The sequence below is a fragment of the Lissotriton vulgaris genome, chromosome 11 (genome assembly GCF_964263255.1).
Source record: "Lissotriton vulgaris chromosome 11, aLisVul1.2, whole genome shotgun sequence".
NCBI classification, from domain to species: Eukaryota; Metazoa; Chordata; class Amphibia; order Caudata; family Salamandridae; genus Lissotriton; species Lissotriton vulgaris.
Window position 1 is genome coordinate 269178068 of NC_141699.1, and position 24799 is coordinate 269202866.

At 46.0% G+C, this 24799-nt stretch overlaps 1 protein-coding gene across 1 annotated transcript in view; it reads left to right on the forward strand.

The window, feature by feature from the left end:
- Positions 1 to 24799, forward strand: part of ASCC2 (activating signal cointegrator 1 complex subunit 2) — a 364116-nt gene that overhangs the window by 80227 nt on the left and 259090 nt on the right. The window contains exon 9 of the mRNA XM_086943223.1: positions 19405 to 19479. Within this exon, the coding sequence (XP_086799349.1) occupies positions 19405 to 19479 (75 nt within the window). The remainder of the gene's footprint in view (positions 1 to 19404; positions 19480 to 24799) is intronic.

Consider the following 24799-nt stretch of genomic DNA (forward strand, 5'->3'; position numbering starts at 1 on the left):
GGATACAAGTGCATGAGCCTTGTACCCCTACACTGTCTAAGTCAATTCTTAGACATTGTAAGTGCAGTAATGCCATAAAGAGTATATGGTCTTTGAGTTTGTCATCACAAACGCCACAACACCTAATGGCTTTACCGAAAAGTATGCTATCTAACTTCTCAGCACATTAAACCCACACTGATGCTAGTGTGTTTTTTTGTGAAAAATGCACCCAGAGGCCATCTTAAAGATGCCCCCTGAAAAACAACCTAATTCTAATGTCTTGGCTGAGTGGCTGCTCACCAGCTGCCACCGCAAGACCTGTTTCTCGAGCCCTGGTTCGAGAGGCTGCCACTCTCGGGGTCCTGAAACTAAGAACATCCTAGTACGAGGTGCAAAGCCACCTCCCCCAGGATGGGCAGGGTCACCGAATGGGAAGCTTCAAAGTTTTGCTGCCTTTGTGAGCTACCCCAGCCATTTGATGCTACCAACAACCGCCCCCCGGGTCTGACCTCCACTTTGGGTGCGAAAATGAGCTAATTGGCGGGAAAACCAATTTAGGAGAAGAGGTATGCCCAACTTTGCCAACCCCACCACTCAGTTCCTGCTATCTTGAAGAGGAGGGGGCCCCAGCCAACCAGAGTGAGGCTTATTCCCCCCCCACTGGAGGGTGGCATAATAGGGGGTATACCCACCCCAAGGAAGGGACCCATTGGTCCCAACCTGTAACTACCTGTAACACCCCAAAATGTAGTATTATGGGTCTACCCTGAACTTTGCCTCCTCAGAGGAGAAGAAACAAGTTAAAGGACCGAAGAGCCGAGCTGAAGAAGAAAAGGAGGACACCAACTAACTTGGTCGCAGCTCTACCGGCCTGTCCCAACCTCGACTGAGTATAGCGAAATCCTGGTGTGTCCTACAGCCCCCAAGAACCCAGAGGGCCTGCACTGCCTTCCCAAACCAGACATTTTCTCCCCTGAGCACCGGATTTGCTAACCGACAGACTCTGGCTCCAGCAAAATCCGCGAGTCTACACCTGATGCCCATGCCCCGTTTTGAGTGACACAACACCACAAGGAGGGCTCCCCGGCTAGCCTGACCTGGGATCTGGTGATCCCTGACCTACCTCATGTCTCCAACTGACACTGGCAGCCCCTTTCTGAAGAATCCCCCGACCAGAGTCGGTAAGAAAAACCAGACGCCAAAAGACACCCATGCACCCGAGGTGCTATGGCCTTGGGTGGCCCAACCAACGGTGTCCTGGCATCCCAAAACATCCCAACTTACCTCTCCAACCGGTGGTCGTCTCCAGAAGATCTTCGTCCCTGAGCCTGCAGTCTTTGTTGCAACCGGAAAATCTCTATTGGAAACAAAGGGCACCCAACGCCAAAACAGCACCCGACCACCCCTGCGCCGCTGTGGGTGCACCTTGTGTGCTAAATCGGATATCCCTTTGCCCTGAATAGAAACAAGAACTACCCTGCCAGGGTATACTTCAAGGTCCCGTGGGGATCCTTACAATCAGGTGAGTGGTGACAAAAGATACGTATCCGAGCCGACAATACATCACACAAAATCAATTAACCTTTTTTGTGAAAATATATATAATTTATTTGCTATTTGTTGAGTTCATATAAAGAATTCATATAGGTGCTTTAGAAAAATATATACATTAATTTAAACTCTACATTATACATAAGGTGAAGAGAAAAACAGTGGTGTTTCTGGTTTTGAATTGAACCATGGTTAGGGTCAAACAGAATGCGTACATTCAGGTCCCACACACTCCCACAATCATCCACTAAAGATACACTCACTTTCAAACTCACTCACTACAATAATTATACAATCACACACATAAAATTCATAAAGGTACATCAAGGCCTGTAGAAAAGATATCTTGTGGCTGCTAGGACTGAGGTTACAATATGGAGGCAGGACGATGTAGACAAGGTGTTTTAACAAAGACTACACTTTGGGCCATCCATATGAGTCACGCCAACGCACGTTTCGATGCAGAGCCTATTTAGGCTGTACCCTCATCAGGGCGAGGATGACCAGGGGGCGGGGACACACCCACACTTTTCACGCTGTGTAGAGGAAGCGCGGTAGGAGTTTCACCAACCTTCGTAGGAATTTTCTCCGTCAATAATGGAAAATTCTCTGGGGGAGAGGGTCTGTTTTCGCGAGGGGGGCTCAGGATTCGAGAATCAAGAATCAGGTTGGGGGTCCTGGTAGGAAACGAAGAATGATATCAAGAAGTTTTAAATTACACGAGAGTCCTTTTTCAGCGTTAAAGGCTCGTCCTATCAAATGGAGTCTTTTCAGGAATACTAACAGTACTCCCGGGTATTCAATGATGATGGCGCCTCGTGTGGATCAACCTTCAAGGATCCAGCGCCGAAGTAGTTTCCCGCCAGGTGCGGGATACAGACTGGATCAGAGGGGAACAGGGAAAGGCCCGGGATGGTCAGGTTTAGCACGGACCGCGAGCCGGCGTCCTCTCTCCAGAAGGGATGAAGCCTCCATCTGATCCTGTCTGTATCCCGCACCCGACGGGAAACTACTTCGGCGCTGGATCCTTGAAGGTTGATTAACACGAGGCGCCATCATCATTGAATACCCGGGAGTACTGTTCGTATTCCTGAAAGACTCCATTTGATAGGACGAGCCTTTAACGCTGAAGTAGGACTCTCGTGTAATTTAACCCTTCTTGATATCGTTCTTAGTTTCCTACCAGGACCCCCGACCTGATTCTTGATTCTCGAATCCTGAGCCCCCCTCGCGAAAACAGACCCTCTCCCCCAGAGAATTTTCAATTATTGACGGAGAAAATACCTACTAACGTTGGTGAAACTCCTACTGCGCTTCCTCTACACAGCGTGAAAAGTGTGTGTGTGTCCCCGCCCCCTGGTCATCCTCGCCCTGATGAAGGTGCAGCCTAAATAGGCTCTGCCTCGAAACGCGCGTTGGCGTGACTCATATGGATGACCCAAAGTGTAGTCTTTGTTAAACCACCTTGTCTACATCGTCCTGCCTCCATATTGTAACCTCAGTCCTAGCAGCCACAAGATATCTTTTCTACAGGCCTTGATGTCCCTTTATGAATTTTATGTGTCCGATTGTATAATTATTGTAGTGAGTGAGTTTGAAAGTGAGTGTATCTTTAGTGGATGTTTGTGGGAGTGTGTGGGACCTGAATGTACGCATTCTGTTTGACCCTAACCATGGTTTAATTCAAAACCAGAAACACCACTGTTTTTCTCTTCACCTTGTGTATGATGTAGAGTTTAAATTAATGTATATATTTTTCTAAAGCACCTATATGAATTCTTTATATGAACTCAACAAATAGCAAATAAATTATATATATTTTCACAAAAAAGGTTAATTGATTTTGTGTGATGTATTGTCGGCTCTGATACGTATCTTTTGTCACCACTCACCTGATTGTAAGGATCCCCACGGGACCTTGAAGTATACCCTGGCAGGGTAGTTCTTGTTTCTATTCAGCTGTCCCTTCCCCCAGTTTCCTGCCAGCATCCTAAATCCGCTTGGGGAACCCCCTTCTAGTTTGTTGTTATGCCTTTGCCCTGAGTCTAAGTCCAGGAGCTTTGCTCCCACAACCTTGTAGCTTGCTTGTGAGGAGCCACCAACCGGAGGCCCCCTGTCCCCTATTGGATAAGATCGGGCCCCAGCACCCAGCCGCCCTGGTGCCGCTGAGGGTGCTTTGAGAGCGCATCCTCGACTAGTTCTAACCCTAGAAAACCAACTCCCAAACCTTAGTAAATACCGTTAAGATACAAACATTGGTTACTCCCATTCAATTGCATTGAGCTGCTTTCTGAAACTGTAAGAAACTGCAAATATACAAATACTGACTTGCTTACCTTTTCTCTAGGAAACGTCCCAGTGTGATATCTAGGCTTATCACACTGAGTAGAAAAAGTAACTTAAAAGTAACTGAAATTAATCTGCAAGTAACTGAAAAGTAATTTAAACTGCTTTACAAACCAATGACATACCTGTAACCAATCCAGCTGTATTCAACTGCATTTAAATGGTATTTAACCTCATTATTCCTGCAAAGTGCTATTATCCTTACCTGTACCAGGCCTGGCTTGGTTCTAGAAAATAAAATACAAACCAAATAATATTTTGGTGTAAACAAATTGGTCTGAGTTCAGTCTTTGTGTGTGTTACACCATTTCTTGCCTGGGTGTGTACAATAAATGATTAACACTACCCTTTGATAAAGCCTTACTGCTCGCCCCCACTACCACAAATAGAGAGTAAGGTATTATCTGCTTTAGCCTCTACCTACTTTCGGGAATCTACTGGACTCTGTGCACACTATACCTTACTTTGGTATAGTATATACAGAGCCAACTTCCTACAAAAACCCTACCTCAACAAGAACCCTTCCCACCCACCCCTCAGAACACATTGCTCAGAGATATGATCGACATGACACTACAAGCCTCTTCAGGAGTCTATTTAACGGGTATCTGATGGTGGGTGGGGGGGATGGAGCAGGGATATATCGGATGAAGCAAGCACAGGTATTTGGGACAGGTAGGCTTCTGGAATTCAGTCGAAAGAAGGCAATGAACGGACACCAGAGCTTCCCATGTAAGGCACTCTGGGCATTAAGAGAGTGGGTTATCTTTTCCATCCCCAATATGTACCAGAGGCGGCGGAGCCACCCCTTGGGTGTTGGGGTCCGTCCTGTACCCTAGTGTATTAGTATGTTCTGGAATGCTGCTCCCCCCCGGAGCCAACCTTATCTGCCTTCCCCAACAAAATGTTAATGGGAAAGTGAGTCTAGTAGGCAGCCCCAGGTTTGTGAAAGCTGGGAATCTGTCAAGTTGCATGATTATGGTCCAGTACTCAGCTATTTTAGGGCAATCCCATAGCAAGTGTAGCAGCGTTCCGAGGGCGCTGCATCCCCTCCAGCAGTCAGTGCTCCGCACTGGATTTCCTTTGTGTAGGTGTACTGGTGTGAGGTATCAGTAGGTGGCTATCTTTGTGGCAGTTTCAATGCTGACTATGTTGCGTGGTGTATGTTGTGCTCTATGATAACACCTCCCCCCTGGCAGCAACTACAAAGAGGAATGTTTTGTCTTTTGATTTTGCCATGTAAGAAGTAAGAGACTGGCCCTCCTGCTACAACTGAACAAGGAGGGTCCAACCAATGCTGTTTGAAAAAGTCAATCTATTTTCTAGTGATGTAGCTAGCTACCCCTGAAATACTGTGACGTGAAGTTCATTATTAAATGGCAAAACACTTGGGTTGAAGCACAATAAAATCTAATAAAACCATACATTTAAAAAACAATCTTTCCCAATGTAGTTGAAGCAACATGTATATCAAGAAAGTGCAAAATGCATAGTACAAGAAAATCCCAATATACGGGTGTTTTGATTACAAATTACAATTTATATTTTCCGTAGAGTGATCAATTTCATCCAGCCATGCATGTAGAAAAGACTATGTGCAAAATGTATCATAGTATACAAAGTGCAAATGTGCATTGAGTAACAAAATACTGTAGTTCGTCAGGCATGTTCCATACTCGCCCTTGATCTCACACTGGCTTTAAGAAAACAGCTCACAATAAATATCACCTCATCTGTGGGCAACATTTGTAAAGTTCTCATTGCCTGGGTAAAATCCCGTTGGTCATATTTACGGAAGTACGGCATTAAATATTGGCGAGTATAAAGTTTATAATAACCACAAAAAAAGAAATAGTGTAGCAAACTTTGTTTTCCTCCCTCAGAGCAGGGACAATCCAACTATTCTATGTTATTATTATAGCTGAGGGGGAAGCTTAATAGGTTTACAATGCTTCCATCCCGGATTCGGAACAGAGGGCTCCGATTCCATCTTCCTATTGTTAGTGACAGATATCTACAAGGTGTATTTGGATTATCATTGCCAACTTCAGCATAGGACAAGTATTTGGTGACTGCGGATTTAGGGAATTCAGATCTTATCCGTTCCTCCTTATATGAATCAAGCAGTGCCCGTTTGACAATGTTCTTGTGAGCATGAGCAATAGTATTAGGGGAGCTAAACAAAGAGCCCTGGCCCACGCTCAGCAGACTATTCTCAACGGCTTTTAACCAGGGTACAAGGTGCTTTCACTTTGTAAGCAGTCAGATATTATGCTGCGGGTTAGATTTGCCTCTGGGTTTAGCCATATTTTTAACCAAAAGAGAGCGGGCCTAGATCGAATAAAATCCTCAATATACAGTAGCTTAAGCTCATTATGACAGATAAATGTAGGGGCACAGGGGACACCCCCCAGAACCTTCCTGCAGACTCATGTCTGATACTGACTTAGCAGAACCTGTCAAGGCTGACAGGAAAGCGGTAATTGGGATCTCTTGTAGGAACTCTGAGCAGAGGTACTATATACCAGTAAACAAGTGGTTGAAATTGTAATTCACATAAAATTAATTTTGACTTAATGCAATCACGTAACTGCAGCTCTGAAGTGTGATATTTGTTTTGAGGGATTGTGACTTCAATGGACTGTTAGACTTTTAAACTATGTAAAACCAGGTCTATTCTTTACCCACCCCCAATGACCTAAATGATGAGAAGTAAATTACCCACCCAGCCTCAAGGGCAGGAGAGAGCAGATGTGAACCTGTTGGTGAGGAATGAGCGCAGCCTTTTAGATAAACCTGAGGTAAAGAGCCATGGTATTGATGAAGGGGAAGGTGTTGCCACTGATTTCCAAGACAGTAGCAGCAGAAATAAATGGGAAAGAATGGTAAAAAGTATAGGTTGGTAGCAGTAACTGACACGTTACTATGTCAGCCCTTCTCTACCAGGTATCCAGCACCTCTGCACTGGGAAACACAGCAAACAGCCCTGAAAATGCCTAGTAGCCTATGACCAGCCAAAGCCACTGGGTGTTGTTTACTTGAGGAAGGAAAGATATTGTGCGAAAAGAGTCACCATGTTTTGTAAGGAATGAGAGATTTTACTTGACACAAGACCAGTCAACTTAGTAACCTTCTGGTTGCAGGAATCAGACAAGACTTAAGTGTCTATAAAAGCAACTTCTCGATGCAGGTTCTAAATATTTACAGTAAAAGGGAACACATCTTCCAAGAGCTGCTAGTCCTCTGCTCAGCCTCTAACCAACTGATAGTCCACTAACAGGAGATGTATGTGAAGCCTGTTCTCTTTTTTCAGGCCCTGTAGAAGAGCTAAGAAAATACTAACATTAGCCATGTTATCTTGTTATCTGTTCATTCGTTGTTAAATTCTTTGACTCGTCTGGGATATTCGATTGACAGCCCCATGACTCATAGTTGTCATTAAGCCCCTGTGTCATATAGCTACTTCTTTTCTACATACTGTGTTAAGTTAGCATGAGTTTATTAAATGTTTGCACGCTGTTTTCATTCTTGCTTCACTTTTGCACACGACACATAATTGTTGTTTTAGCTTTCAACCCAGAAGAGCTTCGTGATTTACTAGAGAAATAATATGTTATTGCTCTGATATCAGTTTTGTTCTGCACTCTGTCTGCACAGTGAGTGCTGAAGGCTACACAGATAACTTAACCCAGTGTTGTTGTAAGGTCTGATCTTCGCACCCCTATAGACATAACACACATGCTGCTGCCAAAATCTGGTTCTAGGCGAGTTTTATATTGTTGTGCTGAACGCACAAAAACACACTTGATGTGCTTCGCATGCAGAGAGCTGGTGGAAGATGATGTGATCCTCCTGCCACTGAGATTTTGAGGTATGGGCCCGCCCTGCTAAAACCTAAATGAGACCTTCATAGATATAAAATACTATGCTAAATAGGGAGGGTGTGAATTAGACGTTGTTAATTTCTATTCATTTCAGCATCTTAGTATGCTGTCACCATTCGCCTTTTATGGACTGATAACTATGCTGATAACTTTGTTGCTTATAATATGTTTGCTAGTATTATACTAGATACTGCGTTTGAGAACCTTGCATTAGTAAATAAATATTTCAAACATGCTCGTGTCCTCTTTTACTCCACGTTCTGGTTTGTGATGATTATATACCGAAAGAGTGTTCATGTGTTCCACGATACCTGAGGTAATCTAAGTTCATGTTCTGGTCTGTCTAAGCATTGGGAGTTTGTTATGACCAATGAGACACTGTAGCTAGCTTGGTAAGGGGATTTTGGGTACTGAGCTGAGTTTTGGGCCATCCTAATTCACTGAGGTTCCAGGTCTCTATGCACAGTTCTGTAGGAGAACGGAATTCCCGCTACATGGCGCCCATACGTTGTTGGCCTTATATCATGACACTCGAGTAGTATATCATTCAATCCTTAACCCCTTCACTGACGTTTCCGGTAAACGGTGGTGTTGAAAAACCTACCTATTTTTGAAATAGGTCTTTTCAAGCTTGATTCTTTCTAAAAACGGTTTCCTTGAATTACTACCTAGTTGTGCTACAAAGTTTGCTTTGTTTTTTCTCATTCCTGTGCTGTCATGGCCCAAGCCGTGGACATTCTGCAGCATTGTCGCATTGCGGTGCGAGACCATTTGCGGGCTTACAATGTACCTTTGGAAGGCTTGGCTGTGATTATGGTGGTGAGTGCGGAACATGCCTACCCTTACAAACTCTTTTATTCGTGGGTGACATTTCCGGCGGTGGACGCAAATTCAGGCGTCTTCCACACGTACACTCCCACGGTTGTACCTAATGAGTATACTCCGTACAGAGCACAGGAAGTACCTATTGATGTTTGGCAGCATTGAGTTTAGTTTGGTGGCGCCCTACCCCATTCATTAACTGCTCCGAGGTTAGGTCCTTTGTCCATTCCAGGCGCTAGTTGGCCTGTTTTGGCTGGATTTACTCCTCATCCTCTCCACAGCAATTGTAACTTGGGTGAACTGCGTCGACTACATGTAGACGCGATTGCCGTGATTAGAGCCTTCGTGCATTACATGGGCCGTAATCTTCCGGGTGGAGCCCCGGGGGGTGCGGCGCTTCCGGCAGGGCAGGGTGGTTTGAAAATCAGTCCTGTCATGGTCAATGCCGTTATGGGCAAGAAGCCCCAGGAAAAGGATGATTTTCCTTTCTGGCTTGCCGAGAAATTTGACCAGCTGGAAGCTGTATTTCCTAATATGACTCCTGGTGAAAAAAACTGGATTCTTACGCTTAGTTTGCCGAAGGATTTGGCCCCTGAGCTCGTTGACTGTGAGACCTGGGGTAAGACTTTTGCGGCGGTCTATGCTCGGTGCCACGGCACCCCGTCTATGTCCGTGCTGTGTTCAGTCCTTAAACGTGTTCAAGATGATCACGGACCGGAATCTGCGGTCGAGTTGGGCATGCGCCTGTGTGGCACCTGTGATGTAGTTTTCGATCTTATCCTTGCTAATGTCAAGGGGGATGCAGTGAACTTTCAGGTTGCTAACGCGTTAGCGGCGCTTCCCGAGGCCGAGAAACCCCGACAGTTAGCGAAGATTATTGTGGCGGCTTATAAAACCGTGGGTCGCAATAGTAAGGGCGTTGAGCCTTTTTCTGTTAAAGATAAAAAGCAGCCCCAGGGACAAACTTCGGAGACGGAAATTCAGCCCAAGTCCAAAAAATAAAATTGGCCTAAAAAACAGAAACAGGGAAAGCAACCTCAACAACAACAAACACAGGTTTCTCGCCCTGCGTCTCCGTTGCCTACGCAGTCGGAACGTGTGTATGACTTGCGCGACGATTAAGACTCCTAATCAATTTCAGGCTTCTGACCAACGCTCTCCTCGTTCCTTTCAGGACTCATCGGCTCCGACAACCAGTGGTGGAGGGGGCGGCAGGGGTCGGGGTGGCCAACAAGGACTTGACCAGCCCCGCCCAAGGAACGGTGCAGAAAAGCAGGAGGGCTCTACGCCTAGGAGACCATAGTTTGCCAAGAAGAAAGTCGCAGCCTTAACAGCGCATCGATATGCCCCAGATAGTGAGAACGCGGCTTCGGAATCTGACGTGGGCTCTGACCTTGCTGGACAGCGCGGCGGAGATTACCATAGTGAGAGAGGCGCTCCGTCCACTACTGAAAGTGACAGCGACTGATACTTATGTTGTCATTGAAACAGCTGACACCAGAGTTGCTCCCCCTGATAGACTTTTTGAAATTGTCCTGTTAATTGAAGGTGACATACAACGGACCATAAAAGGGGTATTTTGGGAAAATCTTACTTCTACATATGACATTTTGCTTTCGGAGGCTGACTGGCCCCCACCTTTTGTGCTCGCAGCTCCGCAAGGAGAGGAGGTGATCCTCCCCAGTTTCGCGAACACAGTCTCGAAAGAGGATGCGCTGCATTTTGCAGAAGAGTGGGCTCTAGCTCTGGCGCCGGCTGTGTACCGCAATCAGTGTGGTTGGGATAAATTGTCACCGAGCCACGAGATTCCTTTACGGTCTCAGCCGCAGCCTCAACATCAATATCCTATACGACGTGAAGCGAAAGCTTCCGTCGCGGCAATCCTTGAACAATTGGAATATCAAGGTGTAATTGAAACATGTGTGTCACCGATGAATAACCCTCTTTTTACTGTAAACAAGCCTGACGGTTCGTATCGTTTGGTTTTGGATTACTGGCATTTAAACTCGCATTGCCGTAACTGTGCAGTACAGAATACTCACGGCTCTGCTCTTGTGAATAGTCTTGTGCGTAAGCGGTTTAAGACCACGCTTGACATTTCTAATGGTTTCTATGCCCACCAATTGGATGCTATGAGGTCCCAATGGACCAGCTTTACTTGCGGCGGTGTCAAAAAACACTTTCGGCGTTTGCCTATGGGCTACAAGAATAGTCCTGGGATTTTTTCTGCCCGCATAGTCTCTCTTTTGGAGAGAATCGACCCGGATGCTTGTTCGTATGTGGATGATATATATCTCACAGACGACGAACTTTGGGAGCATCTGTGTCGTGTAAACGGGATAATTTGTACCTTTGCAAACTTAGGTTACAAATTCAACTTTGCAAAATCGCACATTGCAGAGTACACAGCGTTGTTTCTGGGCTACGAGCTTAACAATGAAGGAAAGGGATTGGCTCCTCACTTCCTGGAGAAATGCGCACAATTGCGCGCTCCGACAACACTGAAAAAATTACAATCTTTACTGGGCTTTTTGAATTTCGGGAGAACTTACATTCCGGAATATGCCCAGCGTATCAAGCCTTTGTATGCTTTGATACAACCATCATTTTCCAAATCATGCTGGCTGCCTGAGCATTCGGCTATACTGCAGTCTTTGCAGGCTGATCTGCTCGCTTTTAAATTCTTACTGACTCGTGATAATCAGACCAACCTGGTGATAAGAATTATCCCTGGGATGGTAGGTTTCACGTACCTGACTTTTAATGAAGGAGACACAGTACCTATTGCTTACAAGTCACACTTGTACACTTCGGCTGAATTGCGCTTTTCCACTGTGGAGAAAGTTTTGACGGCTGTGCAGATGGCTATTCTTAAGGAACGTGCCCTGTCACAGGGAAAGCGCATGTTGGTTGTTACACCGTTTCCTGCCTTGGAGGCAGTCACAAAAGCCAGTGTACCTAATTCTAAAGCTCTGCACCCTTGGTGGATACAATGGGCTGCGTCCTTGACATCTCAGGATGTCACGTTTATCTTTGATGCCACATTGCGGTCGCAGGAGTACTTACAGTATGAATTCTTTCATCTAGCTCCTTTAGCAATGCGACCCCTGGAGGATTTCCATTGCATCATTTACACCGATGGTTCGGCGCAGGTTGCGCATGGCTCTAAACATGCCTACGTTTCCGCATGCGCCATTGTGGTCGGTGCCATGGTGAACGATGAGTTCAAGTCCAGTGTCGTGCACACGCAGACACTTGGAGACTGCACTGCACAATTAGCAGAGCTTCGTGCTCTGATGCTTGCATTGGAGTACGCAGATCCTAGGGTGACTACTCTTATCGTAAGTGATTCTTACTACTGTGTCCAGTCTTACAATGAGAACTTAATCTTTTGCATACTGAATGAATTTCATGATTCCAAGGGTGGCACAATAAAACATAAAATGATCTGGGTCCGAGTGGCTGAGCTTAAAGAGCAGTTGCCCCTTGTGTTTGTGATTCATACTCTCGGCCATCAGCGCGTGGGAGTCCACGCTGTCGGTAATTCCCTTGCTGATGAAGCAGCGAAGTCAGCAGTATCTAAATATTTAGTTGCAGCAGTTACATGGTCCAAAAGTAAAATTGATGATGACATCTTGGCGGCAGTTGCTGCCACTGAGAAGGGAGGTAAATTTCCTGCGGGATTCCCTTCGAAGTACACATACCACTTAAGTCCCGATAAGGTTCCTTATGTGAAAATTCCTGATGTTGGCGAACGTTTGATTCCCAACTCGGATCGCAGAGCTACTTTGATTACAGCGGCTCATGAAGGTGTGGCGTCTGCGCATGCGGGCGTCTCAGCCACTGTAACTCAGCTACAACAGAGGTTCTGGTGGCGGGGACTGTACAAACAGATGCATGATTATGTCCTTCAATGTGACATTTGCCAGCAGATTAAGCCTTCAACTGCTGCGCGTCCGCCACAGACATAGTTGTACATTTCTAATAAACCACTAGGATGCGTTTATTTAGATCACTGCGGTCCTTTTTCTTCTGATACTGCGTATAAGTACATCTTAGTAGCAGTTGATTCATGCACACGCTTTGTGTGGGTGTGGCCCCATCACAACGCTGATTCACGGACTGTCATTAAGGATTTGCGTGTCTTTGTAGGGATTTTTGCCTGTGGTACCTTCCATTCGGATCAGGGTCCGGCTTTCGCCTCTAAGGCGTATAAGGATGCTATGATTTCGTTGGGGGTCCAAGTCAAGTTTTCGTCTCCATACAGACCTGAGGGTAATAGTGTAGTGGAACGAATGAACCGTGATTTAAAGCAATCTTTGACAGCTCGAGTTATAGGCACTGGCAGAAACTGGCTGGCCCATCTCAATGGCGTGCAGCGTGCTCTTAATAATCTCCCTAGAAGGTCTCTGGGTGGGCGGACCGCATACGAAATGCTCTTTGGTATCAAGATGTATGTCCCTGACCTCGACGGTCTAGACTGCGTGGCTCAAGCCACGGCCTTTGACGTAGATGAACATTGCAATGTTTTACAGGATCTACAAAAGACCAGAGACAGTCTTGCTAAGGAACATTTGCCCTCCACATCGGATGATGCGTTGCAGATCCCGGTAGTTGGCTGGCCACCCAAAGTTGGAGAACTGGTTCGAGAGAAGGTCGATAACAATAAAGAATTTGGTCCTTCCTATCGAGCACCGGTTCCCGTTCTTGGAGTGAAGGGCACAAGAACAGTCATATTACCACCACTTCCAGGTCGTAAGGAGAACAGGTTTATCTCAATTGACAATGTCAAGATACACAGGGTGGCCGATTCTTCATAGCATGACACCGGCAGTCTCCTGTCCTTCGATGGTGAGAAATTCTGTTTTGGCCATTACTGCAGCTGCTGAGCCAGAAGTGGCCCTTGAGATGCCTGTCATTTCTAATCCTTTACTGAACACTTTCCCCGTTAATAACATTGATGACCTCGATTATGCCTATCCTGCTGATTTATCGATGCCTGACTTACAAACACGTTTGGCCACAGACTCAAGATTCTCATTTGACTCTGCTTCAGTGACTTCGACAAAACCCTCACGTTGTGCAATTTATGCCTCTTTATTCAAGAAACATATTTGGCTAGTGCTTTTTTCAGTATACCTTTTTATGTCATTTGGTTTTGTTTTATTTTTTCCGTATCATGGATGGACACTATGTCGAGGAGAGAACATGCATTCGGCATCTTAATGGAACTTTGGCCCCCTTTTCCTCTTCACATTTTGCACACAGACTGAAAAGAGACTTGAACTTTGTTAACATCACAGCTTGGCCGGTTCTTGATGGGATTGTGTGGGATGCAGTTAAATTTCAAATTCATGGCCCCACTGAAGTGGTTAATGTCCCAAATGTACTGAGAGTGAACATGGGGGATGTGGTAAAACAAAACATACGTTCTAATGATTGGAATGTTCAGGCCGTAGAATCATTATTCTCTGATTTAAAATATTATGCTGCCTTTGATACTGAAGATTTATATTTAGAGTCTGCTAATTATGGTGATTTATTTTGCTTTCAACATTTTGGTAACCCTTTTCTGCATAAAACAAGTTCCAGAAGGGGTACTGTAAATTACACACAGTGGGAACATTGCCCAGCACCATTACAAGGCAGCTCCAGTACATTTTTGAAGAAGTACACTTACCTTACCGACTTTAATCAATCAAGTCTTGAGTCCTTTTATTTTAAGATGACACAGAAGCCCATGTCCAAAGTCAGACTTACCGATACTAAATTATTGTATTCGAAGTCCTTTCTAGAAAAGTTGGCTGTAGAAGGCTACGAGCTATGGAAGGAAACCATTGACCTTAAATCAGTTTGGGGTTCTAAAAGTTGCCAGGTACAAGGCACTGAGGCTTTGCACCGTGCATGTCTCATCCCGAATCACATGTTGTTTTTTAATTCTACTATTTCTCAGACAATGTGCTTTGGATTGGCTACTTCAAAAAAGTTAAATACCCTTGCTGTCCCTGATTTGGAAGAATATTCCGGTTGGGATAATTTCACAAAGTTTTCGATTCTAGAGTTGCAAACATTACTACATAATGCATCCTTTAATGTGTCCAGTTTTGATCCAAAGGGTTGGCTGCTGAGGCACAGAAGCTCTGACTCTTGCCAGCGTTGCTTTATGGGTTTAACTGAAGGTTTTACACAAGTCAGGCCTGATCCACGTTTTGATCCTGACCACACTGTTACCACATACTCAGTTGGCAAATTATGTCAGAATTGGTTACAACAGTCTACATTAGCTGCTGTTAAATTACATCTATCTAAGCTAACTGATGATGTGGATCTAAATTATTTTATAAAGGGCCCGGCTAGCGGTAGATCTAAACGTTGGATTTATGCTGTTTACAATGAAATCTGGAAGCTTTTACAAATTGAGGCTGCTAAGCGCCTGAGGGCTATTGATCAAGCTAATTTAGAAAAGGTGCTTGCAGTTGTCGATAACAGTATTAACATGCTTTCTTCCCGAATATACACGTTGAATAACATTGTTTCTTCAGTGGTTGATATTGTAAATGATGAGGTGTCTGTTTTATACCATGGCCAAAATCAATTGCGTTCTATAATGCAGTTTGCGTGGACTCTGCAGACTCTTAAGTCTGTCCGTGTGCCCTGGAATTACATGAACGCGTCCTCCCTCTTTGCCCCGTTTAATTTGACTGACAAACAGCGCATGCTTTCTATGCGAGATGCATCATTTTCCATGTTAAACATTGAGAGGTTGGAATCTTTACCGTTCTCTGTTGCTGAGGCCACTGATGCAACGTGGCTTATCCACGGATTAATTACATTACCATTTGCCTTGTACAAATTCTCTAATTGTATGCGATATGTTGTAATAGGGCGTTACGAACCGTTAGGTGGTGCCTTCCTCCATGAGGCATGGTCTCTTCCTTTCACATATAGGTGCCTGAAAGACGGTAAAGAAGTTTATCTTAATGGGGAAGAATGCACTGAGTCCCCTGACCATTCATTAATATACAGACACATCCAGTTACATGGTTCCTGTAACCAGGAACGACCTAATCTAGCCTGTGTGTTAAAAGGGACTCCTGTTCCCGCAATTGTTCCCACGTTTACACTTCTGGCAAATGGTAGTTATTTGCTGTTGAATAACGAGGAGTGTTGTGGTTTAATTGTTGGCATAGCTTATGTGGTAACTGTATCGGAACGTGTTGTGTGCTGCAAAAACGTTCTGTATCCCCCTACGCATGGGAATTCAGATGTTTCCATCTGGCCGCGCATCTCAACCTTGAAGGCAGAGTTCAATGGTATGACTAGAATAAGAGCCCTTTTGTCTCAGAAAGAGGTGGCCCTGAGTTCGGCCCGAGAAACATTCGTCCTTCACACGCACAGAAGTGCAGGCGCTTTTAAATACTGATTTACCTTTACATTGCAGCGAGCTGGTTCATCAAATCTTAAATGCCTCCTCCACTTCCGGCCTTGCTCACTTTTTTAAATTAGTTAGCAGCGGTCTCGTGACTTCATTTGAAAAAATATTTGGGGTCATCACTGCTTTCTTTCATTCTATTTTTTCGAGTTTGTTTGGTGGCTTCCCTGTCTTGCTGGCTTTAGCTGCAGGCATATTGGTGATATTTTGTTTTATTAAACATGGATGCCCATCCTGCATTAGGAGCAGAAGAGCCCCTCCTGTCACTGTTGCGCAACCGGATGCTTGATTACTATGGCACCCTGCCGCTTGCGACTTTAAGCACGGCGTTTGGATTATCGTTTCGATTTTCCTATTTCACATGTGTCCAGCCTGTGTTTCATTGCCTGAGCTGCGATTTCGACTGGGCCCTTGATTTGTGTCTCTGCTTGACGGTGTCTCCTGACGTCGATTTTAATCATCTGATGAGCCCCATAGTTGCTTACGAGTTGGTTCGCTCTGGCGAAAGGATTATAGCCTTGGCAGCGATGCATGGACTAATGGGTCATTGGGATGTACTCGCAGCAGGGCATGAGTTCTTGGCAACGAGCTTTCTTGAGAACCTGCCGAGTTGTTCTCTAATGTTAATAGAGGATCCAGTGACGGAGCTGCACGTATGTTCCTTTCCACTACTTAATTGGATGGCTGAACTGTTTTCGGATGATGACCGTGATTTCATGTTGGAAGCTGCGGCTGCATATTTTGCATATTCAGTTCTGTCGTGAGATGCCATGGAGTTTTTTTACTGATATCGGCACGTGCATTTTTATATTTTTGGACAGTGCCTTTTTTTATGTGTGAAATTTTTTTATACGTCCCAGACCTATTGACTTATATTTTCGAAGGTTGGAACAATTACGCTTGGCCCCTATAGGCCTTCATATATGCGTTGGAGAATAGATTAGCTCAAAAGAGTGGGGCCTTGAGCCCCACTCTTTTTAATCTGTATATGGCCTCCCTGGCTAAAGTGGTTCAGGCATTTGGGGTGGAATTGGTATCCTACGCCGACGATACCCAGTTGCTGTTCTCTTTATCGCAGAATCCCGCCACTGCTTCCTCCAACTTTAAGGCCTGTATGCAGGCCTTAGCTGGCTGGATGGACTCCCACTGCCTAAAGCTCAACGGTTCTAAATCAGACGTTCGGGTTGTGGGGGGGAAGAGTGACAGCTGGTCGGCAGAATGGTGGCCTCCATGTCTGGGTCCCACCCCCACACCATGTGAGGAAGCTAAGAATCTGGGAGTATGGGTTAACCCCACTCTCTCCTTTGAGGGCCACATAAGGCACCTTGTGGGTAAGTGTTTTGGGGTACTGAAGACCCTCAATAAAACACTAGATCTGTTACCCCTAGAGGCCAGAAGGACGATGACGCAGGCGCTGGTGACCTCTCGGTTGGACTATGGGAACATTCTGTTCCTTGGGTCCACCGAGGGATGCTTAGGTCGCCTACAAGTCATCCAGAATGCCGCCGCCAGACTGGTGCTTAGGAGACCGAGGAGAGCAAACTCGCAGCAGGCGTTGGATGCCCTTCACTGGTTGCCAGTGAAGAAACGTGTGTTGTTCAAATGCCTTCTGTTCTGTCACCGTATTGTCTGGGGCAGGTCTCCCGCTTATCTCCGGGACTTAGTCAGCCGTTATGAGCCGCCAAGGGCCCTCCTTTCAGAGGGCATTGGGCTGCTGACAGTTCCGAGGGTAAGGAAGGCCAGAATGGGCAGGCGTTCTTTCTCGCTTCAAGCCGCTCAGCAATGGAACAAACTTCCTCCTGCTATGAGACTGGAAAGCAGTGAGACGGCGTTTCGGTCTAGGCTCAAAACCCTTCTGTACACTTTGTAGGGACGGGGGTTATGAATGAGGTCTGGGTGTGCTATTAGCTCCACCAGCGCGGGGACACGCCGTGATGGCGTTACTGTGCGCTTTATAAGCTCTTTTATTATTATTATTATTATTATTGAACTCTGGTTTCAGGTTAAACCCCTTCCTGGTTTGGACTTTACTAGATTGCTGACAGTGCTCTGATCATTGGGGGGGGTGTCATATAGCTACTTCTTTTCTACATACTGTGTTAAGTTAGCATGAGTTTATTAAATGTTTGCACGCCCTTTTCATTCCTGCTTCACTTTTGCACACGACACATAATTGTTGTTTTAGCTTTCAACCCAGAAGAGCTTCGTGATTTACTAGAGAAATAATATGTTATTGCTCTGATATCAGTTTTGTTCTGCACTCTGTCTGCACAGTGAGTGCTGAAGGCTACACGGATAACTTAACCCAGTGTTGTTGTAAGGTCTGATCTTCGCACCCCAATAGACATAACACACATGCTGCTGCCAAAATCTGGTTCTAGGCGAGTTTTATATTGTTGTGCTGAACGCACAAAAACACACTTGATGTGCTTCGCATGCAGAGAGCTGGTGGAAGATGATGTGATCCTCCTGCCACTGAGATTTTGAGGTATGGGCCCGCCCTGCTAAAACCCAAATGAGACCTTCATAGATATAAAATACTATGCTAAATAGGGAGGGTGTGAATTAGACGTTGTTAATTTCTATTCATTTCAGCATCTTAGTATGCTGTCACCATTCGCCTTTTATGGACTGATAACTATGCTGATAACTTTGTTGCTTATAATATGTTTGCTAGTATTATACAAGATACTGTGTTTGAGAACCTTGCATTAGTAAATAAATATTTCAAACATGCTCGTGTCCTCTTTTACTCCACGTTCTGGTTTGTGATGATTATATAACGAAAGAGTGTTCATGTGTTCCACGATACCTGAGGTAATATAAGTTCATGTTCTGGTCTGTCTAAGCATTGGGAGTTTGTTATGACCAATGAGACACTGTAGCTAGCTCGGTAAGGGGATTTTGGGTACTAAGGTGAGTTTTGGGCCATCCTAATTCACCGAGGTTCCAGGTCTCTATGCACAGTTCTGTAGGAGAACGGAATTCCTGCTACACCTGAACTGCTCCATTGTGTTTTATTGTTAGATATTTAGAGCTTGGAGGTGCACTGCACCATAGTCCATAAGGAATCAATATAAATGATTACTGAACTCCTTCTGGTCAATACAACTCGGTTTTCATCAAGTAATTAGCATCTCACGAGACTATTGGGAAAGTTGAGATACACAAGGTTTTTGAAATCTCCAATGCTATATTGCATCCATATATTTCTGGCATATTTTAGGCCTCTAGGTAAAACTATTTATTTGTGATTGCTAAGGCTGTACAGACTTGTGGCTGTTAGGAATAATTAGAGCAGCCCTTTTTCATGCCTAGCTCATGCTTTTTTTATGGCTGGATGTTTTCACCCTTCATTTTACAATCATTCCTTATCTCTTTATTTAGGTTGGCATCATTTTATGAGCTGGTGGTCCCTGAGCTGGAATCTGCTGTTAAGAAGGGGAAGTTCGAGGACAGGAGGTAGGTATGCACAGACGTGTTAAGCTACTAGTAGCAGAGCTTCCTAAAATGTTTGAGGCATACATGTGTCGGTGCATAGTCACTAGAGAATAATTTTACCCTCTAATGATTGGACTCTCTAAGCTGTATTTACATAATGTCTGCAAGGAGATAGTCCTGTTGGAGGAGAGAGGGGTGCAAAATACCATTAGATTTTTCCGTTTAGCAGAATTGATGAAGGGGGGAGGGGGGGGCGGGGAAGTTGTATTAAGGATTCGAAGTTTGTCACCACTTGTGTGATTTGTTGAATAGGTCTACAAGTTGCTGTTCTTAATCGGAAAGAGGAGGTGGCTTGTGGGAAGGTTGGAGGCATGAACTTCCCCGTAAAAATCATACATATCTTTTTCAGTATCCTATTTTTACGTCTCGCCTAGACAGCGCTTGTGCTGTCTCTTCAAGATGTTGTATTTTGAACATAGGCTTCAAAAAACGCCCATCTTTTTCATGGGTTCCTTTTGCTGTCCTTCCTAAATTTTTCTACTTTTGTAACTTCCCATGAGGACTGCCCCTGTTACATGTGCTTTTACTCTTTATGTTAATTATTAGTTTCTGAGCACTCTTTTTTTTGCCTTTGTGCTTCTTTAATCTCAGGAATTGCATGCATGCCCACACTTGCTCCCTCTCCTCAGCTGCAGCTGACTCCTCCACCAACCCCTTTGCTCCCTCTCTTCAACTGCAGCTACCTACTCCTCCCTCCTACTTTTGAAATTCACGTCCTGGCCCCCTGGTCCCTGTATTCCTATTGCCGCTGCCACCTGGTTCTGACGATTCCAGCTTTCTTGCTATGAAATCAGTAATTAAGTGCAAGTTTGTTTTCGTACATATGCTTGTGGAGTTCGCTTTTAATTGTGTGGCATGAGAGGTGTGCGAGGGAGAGTGGGGCAGCTTTTCCAACACATTCTGGCTGACCTCGGCGGGCTGCTCGTCCTCGGTGCCCTGCTCTCTTCAGAAAGCTCAAAAAGTCTTCAGGAAGCTTGTCCCGTTTCCCACGCCCACCGACCTCCCCCGCTCTAATTAATGGCAGCGTCTCGCCTTACATGGCTCCAGATAAAAGCGGCTCCATTCAGGGGCCTTTTGGGCACCATTTGGCATGCAAAGGAGCACACCGTTTACCACGTAAGCTTTAATTTATGAACTTTTTGCATTTGTCCATGTAAATAATGGCTGGGTAATCACTAATTAAGTGTGCGTAGGCAGCGCTTGCGCTTGCCGAGTGGTAAACCGTAATTAAGTGCACGTAGGCATCGTATGCTCTTGCTGAATTATTATTTTTTGCCTGGGCAATAGACAGCAGGCATGGGAGGCATGCGGGGGTACCGCTCCCCCCAACCCTCCCACTCCCCCTTCACTGCAAACAAACCAGTAGCGCAACACTCCTCTGGTGAAAACCCACACAACGCCTTGTGGGAGGGAGGGTTGAATATACATACACAGAGGTTGAATATATTTTCCAAGGGTGGTAGTTTTATTATCAGGATAGGCCCTGTCTTTTTCCTGTTGAGGGATCTTCTGCCTGGGTTGTGGTGCTTGTACATGTGGACTGGTCTCCTTCTTCTTCTGAGCTAGTGCTCAATGGGGTCTGCCTGGGGTTTTCCTCCGTGGTTGGTTCCTCCCGAAGGCTCATAAAAGGGAGAAAAAGGTGGGCCGTCAGTGATAAGGTCACTTGCCCTAGGTAGGGGTTATTCTACCCGTCACCTCACCGGTGCAGCCCTAGCTCAGGCTTTCTCTCTCACAACCAACAAAGGCTTGTTTAACAGTGGTGTCACGAGTTTGGGTTAAACCGACTTTCGTGAGACCTATATACTGTGCTTTTTAAAAGGAAATGAAACGAAGAAGGAAAATCGGGTAGGCAAACTAGGTGAAGGGAGGAAAACTGTACGAAAAGGAGGTGCAAGGATAGGGGCCCGTAGGTGAGGGAACGTGCAGTGGAAATGTTGTCACAAAATATCTGTGCCCGTGATGACGACCCGTAACCTTTCTCCCTCCAGTCTCCCTCTAACCTCCTCCCACGTTCCCGCCCTTGATTTCCCCTGAGCTCCGACACTCACCGGCCTCGCCGCAACTCTCCTGAGTCGCGGCCGCTCCACAGCCTCCTCCAGGGGACACCACCACTCCTCGCTTCTGCAGTCTTCGGAGTCCTCCGGTTCAATCCCGTCTCCGTTCCGGGCTATCTCCAGCGCGACGTTGCTCTTCTCCTCGTCTCTCCTTGCCGCTTGTTCCTCCGCTCGACTCCCGACTCCACCGCCGGTCCTAGACACTCCTTCCTGGGCCAACTCCCTTTTCACAGGTGTTAGAGCACTATTTCCGGGGTCAGCTCCGCCTTCGTTCGTCCTCTCGCTTTGCTGTGGGAAGATACGAGAGGTAGGTGTGGCCTGCTGGGGTGACGTATGTTTGTTGTGGTTCCTTGGTTTACGAGTCGGAACAGCGCTAGGGGCTGGCTCTCCCTTGACCCTTTGGAAGTACTGTGTGCCAAACTGGGCTTCCGGAACCACCCCCTTACACGCCTACTCCCCGACTACTCTACCCTATCGTCCCCTTGGATTGCTACAATATGTTTATTATTTGTCACCAAATGCTGTTCGGCGGCCCAGTACACTCCAGTTTATGTTAATAGGAGGTAACCCCCCCCCCAGACAAAGCTACAAAGAGGAGCTGAAAGTTGCAGAAATGTGGCCCTCGCCCACCCCCCCAGTGCTGCCCTTCTTGCAGATGCTCTTACCCCTCCCTTAGCCACCTTTAAGGTCTCACGCAATAAACCCTGTGTTCATTTAGCACCATTTCCTTGTTTGGAGTACAAATATACTGGCAGGCATTCTTTTGTAAGGGCTACCAGCTTGAAACTAAAGCAACACAGCATTTATGAATTTTCTAGCAAAATTCTTCCACACCTGCTACCAGATGAATTTAGATACAGGGGCCAATGCTGTTATCAGTAAGCGCTGCTGCTGGGCCCCTCCTCTCTTCCTTTCTCTCCCTCCCGCTCTCTCCTCCCCTCCCCTTTCCCTCTTAAGAACCCATAAAATGCAGCAGTTTACTTTATCTACCATATTATTTCTCGGGGACTAATGGTCACTTACGAACTCATAGATAAAGGCACATTTCATAGCTTCGAGGGAGGGTAAAGACTAAAAAAGTATACATTAAACCCACTGTGTGCACCATAATTAAAGCAACTAACGGATCACTGAGCACTAGCCCAGCCCCTCTAAACACACTACTAGTGCAGTGGCTTACAAGCCAATATGCATTCCTGCTCTGCCGGCTGCATGTCATGAGGCTCGTCCTGGCGTGCATACAAGACAAAAAAAAATACATTCGATAGCAGGGAGGAGGTAAATGCAAGGGAGACCAGTTGATTAACTGCATGGTTATGTTTGTTTAAAGTTGAATACAATCTACACAGTCACCCATCTTTGCAGGCAAGACACATCAGGCGACAGCCAGAGGGCGGGGGTGGGGGAGGGCAAAGGGAATGGGAACTCAGGCACCAAGCACCTGACCACATTGAAAGTCCTGACATGCCACACTAGAGCGGCTGTACAATCTAGGGGACTAGGCCAATACGCTCATCGCGTGGCTAGAGAAGCGAGACAAAGAGCGTAATTGGGTGGCAGAGATTAGTGTGATGGATGGCACAAGGCGTGGGTCCGGAGCAGACATAGCAGAGGTGTTTGCATCCTACTAGGAGACACTGTTATCAGTCAGCAACAACTGGATCAGAGGACAAGAGTGGAGAACTGCTTTGAGACCTTTCTGTGCCGACAGAGACGACCCGGATAGAGATCTGACAAAGGAAGAAGTAGAGAGGCAATTCCGAACTTACAATCTGGGAAGGGGGCTGGGCCGAATGGGCTACCCGGAGAACTCTTTAAATGCGTAGCATCTGGGGTGGCACAACCGATGCTTGATATGTTCCAAGCCACACTCTAGGAGGGATATGTGCCTGAGGTCCTAAGGTTGGCCACGATCATCCTAAAAAAGGGCAAGCCCAAGGACCAATGTGGCTCCTATGAGTCTATTTTCCTCCTCAACTTTGAAACTAAAGTCTTGGCGAAGGTGTTAGCAAATCAACTCATCCCTATAATTTTCACCATAATACACCCATAGAAGCACCAGACTTAATCTTAGACGATTATATGGGGTAATGCATGCTACAGCGGCGCACCCAGATATACCTGCCACTCCAATGTTACTGGATGCCCGAATGGCTTTCAATAGCATTGAATGGCTCTATCTAAACGCGGTGTTGCTCAGGGTGGGCCTGGGACCGAGCTTTTGCACATGGGTCCGCATCCTGTATCAGAACCCGAAAGCCTGAGTACGGGTAAACGGGTCCACCTCACTGAGGCATGCAAAAGGGGTGCCCACTATCCCCAATCGTATTTGCGCTAGCACTGAAACCACTAGCGGCGTGGGTCCGAGGAGACCCCCTAATATGCGGCATAGACATCGGAGGGGGATGGGAAGAACGTATCTCGCTGTATGCAGACGATATGCTACTCTACCGAGTAAAACTAAACACACGTTCCACAGTCTCATAAACCTACTCCGACTTTTCGCTACCTACTCCGGATATCAGAAAAACTGGGACAAATCTCTCATTTTTAGGTCTCGCCTGTCGATGCGCATGCGCATCGAGCTTGCGAGACTATGGGGGCTTATCCACTCTTGAACCAACTTGCAAGGAATCGTGGCGATTCCTTGCAGTGCCCGTGACTTTTAAGCTCAATGCGCATGCGCATTGAGCTTAAAAGCGCGTGCACATCAGTTCCGTCAGCCGCACTTCGCATTTCTCCTCCCCCTCCCCTTATCTGCCTTCTCTCCGTCTGTTCCCTCTCCCCGCTCCGCCCCCTCCCCTGCCCGCCGTGTCGCATTTCTCCTCCCCCCTCCCCTTCTCTCTCTTCCCTCCAGCGCCCTGCAATGCATTTTTTATTTATCAGAGCCGTCCAAGCCGATGCAGTTACGTCGGCAGAAATTGGCAAATGTATCCCCAGACCAAAACAGATGACGGTATGCCGCTGGAGTTTTGGTTTCTTCTGTTCCTTTTGAAATTCATTTTATTGCCGGTTGCTGTCACGCAGTGTCCCTCTCTCCCCGGATCGGTTTTGTTTTGTTTCCCGGCATGTGAAATAGTCCCTCTAGCCGCCCCCCTCCCAAAAAAATGTAGTTCCTCATTTTGTGATGAGGATGCAAAGAAGATTTTTGTCTGTTTTTCCATTATTGTATTTTTTTTAAACCAGGACGTGAGCAGTTGTGTCCATCTTACAGCCGCTGTATGTTA